This window comes from Arachis stenosperma, chromosome 7 (genome assembly GCF_014773155.1).
Source record: "Arachis stenosperma cultivar V10309 chromosome 7, arast.V10309.gnm1.PFL2, whole genome shotgun sequence".
NCBI classification, from domain to species: Eukaryota; Viridiplantae; Streptophyta; class Magnoliopsida; order Fabales; family Fabaceae; genus Arachis; species Arachis stenosperma.
Window position 1 is genome coordinate 5,964,607 of NC_080383.1, and position 1,993 is coordinate 5,966,599.

Consider the following 1,993-nt stretch of genomic DNA (forward strand, 5'->3'; position numbering starts at 1 on the left):
GTTAAAGATGAATGAATTATACTATGTGTATACTAAATTTAATTACTAAAGTATGTTATTAGTATAAAATATATGTTAAAATATAAATTTATATTAAAAATAAATTAAATTAAATATATATTTATACACAAATATATTAATTAATTAATGACCGATTTTAGAGTACAAATAGTATTATGAATTTAAGTATTTTTATGTTTATGACTCAGCTCTCACTCGAAGAATAAGAATTTATTCTTTCCAATAATAAATAATATTTGAAAATATGAATCATAAAGTTACAAACATAGGTTAGACACACTCTATTCTCATTTCCTTTGTTTAACTTGTAATAATAACTTGTTATTATATATTGAATTTTCTTTTTTTCTTATAGAAAAGATGAATGGATCAGCATCATCATCATCATCACCTTCAAAGAAGATAAAGGTAGAAAAAACTGAAGATACAAATGAAAAACCAGTTACACCACCCATGCGTGAGTGTGAGTTTTGTGGGAAGAAATTCAGCTCCGGAAAAGCTCTTGGCGGCCATAAAAGATTCCACTTTCAACTTCTAAGAAAAGAGAGAGAATCCGCCAACAAGTTGGCGGTTACTGGTGATAATTATGGCGGCGGCGACGACAGAGGCAGCAACATAAAGTTACTATCCTCTTTGAATTCTCCTAACAAGAAGCTACTTTGTTATCTTTGCAACAAAGAATTTTTATCAGAGAAGTCGTTATTCGGCCACATGAGATCTCATCCTGGAAGAGAATGGAAGGGTATTCACCCTCCAAATGATGATGATAACGGATTGATGGAACCTGTGGCGGTTTCACCAATAACATCATCATCATCACCTTCGATTGATATATCAAAATCGTTGCCACCATCTTGGTTGAAGACCGGAATTCGAGGTAAGAAAGGCATTTTCGATGAAATTCTTGAAGGTGTTGTTGCTGTTATGGATGACAAATCACATGAGAATAATAAGAGTAGTTCCGATCTACAAAATAGGGGAAAAATTGAGCATGATTATGGTGATAGAGAAAAAGAAAAAGAGGGTGATTTGGTCAAAGAAGGGTGTAATTTGAAGAAAAAGAAAAGAATATTATCTAACAATATGAACGATGAAATTACAACTAATAAGAAGAACACAAAGTTGATAGTAAGACTCAAGACTCGTCCTCAATACGAAGAAGATAATGTCGCCGAGGATGAGAAAGGATTTCAATGCAACATTTGTGACGAGTATTTTGCAACAATTCAATCTCTAAGAGGACATAGGTCAAACCACAACAAAGAGAAGAAAAGCAAGAGTCACAAGAATGATGGTGATGATAATGAACAAATAAGGTATTTAGAGAATACTACAGAAGAATCAAGTGAACCTAGTTCAAAAATTCTTAGAGAGTTTGATTTGAATGAGCTACCTGAGAATAATAATATAGAAGATGGAGGAAGTTAGCATGTATTCATCATTTTTTTCAGATCCTAATATATCAGTGACTACTTGAATATTGTACTTGGCTTTGAACTAAAAATTTTGTTTATTTTAATATCTTAGCTTGCTCAAATTCTTTCGTACCATGTATTAATAAATAAATAACTAGTTCGTTGTTTTCAAATATATACTCTGCTTCATAAATTATACTTGTTAACTCGCATTTTTAGATTTAAATGTTCTTAACTTTATATGGTATAAAAGTATATAATCAACTATATAATGTCTAAACAATGTTTGCAATTCAAAATATCAGATCTGATTCTCTACTATAAATATAAATATAGAGAAATAAACATTCGAAATTTTAGATATTATCATTCTTATGGCAGAAAATATTCATGAGTCACTTTTGAGTTATATATAAAAATTGTAGGTAAGTTTTGGTTGGATTAGAAAAAAAGTTTAATATGTTTTATATATTTTATCATATATTTTATACAAATAATTAGTTTAGTAATTAATTTTTTTGTACAGACATAATATCTTAGCTTTTTTTACAACAACT

At 29.3% G+C, this 1,993-nt stretch overlaps 1 protein-coding gene across 1 annotated transcript; it reads left to right on the forward strand.

Moving 5' to 3' along the window:
• Positions 1–381: 381 nt before the first annotated feature.
• Positions 382–1,449, forward strand: LOC130939287 (zinc finger protein ZAT2-like). The gene has a single exon (XM_057867402.1). The coding sequence runs from the start codon at positions 382–384 to the stop codon at positions 1,447–1,449; it is 1,068 nt and encodes a 355-aa protein (XP_057723385.1).
• The last annotated feature ends 544 nt before the right edge of the window (positions 1,450–1,993 follow it).

Coding starts and splice junctions, on each gene's coding strand:
- LOC130939287 (XM_057867402.1), top strand. CDS start 382: ATGAATGGATCAGCATCATCATCATCATCACCTTCAAAGAAGATAAAG.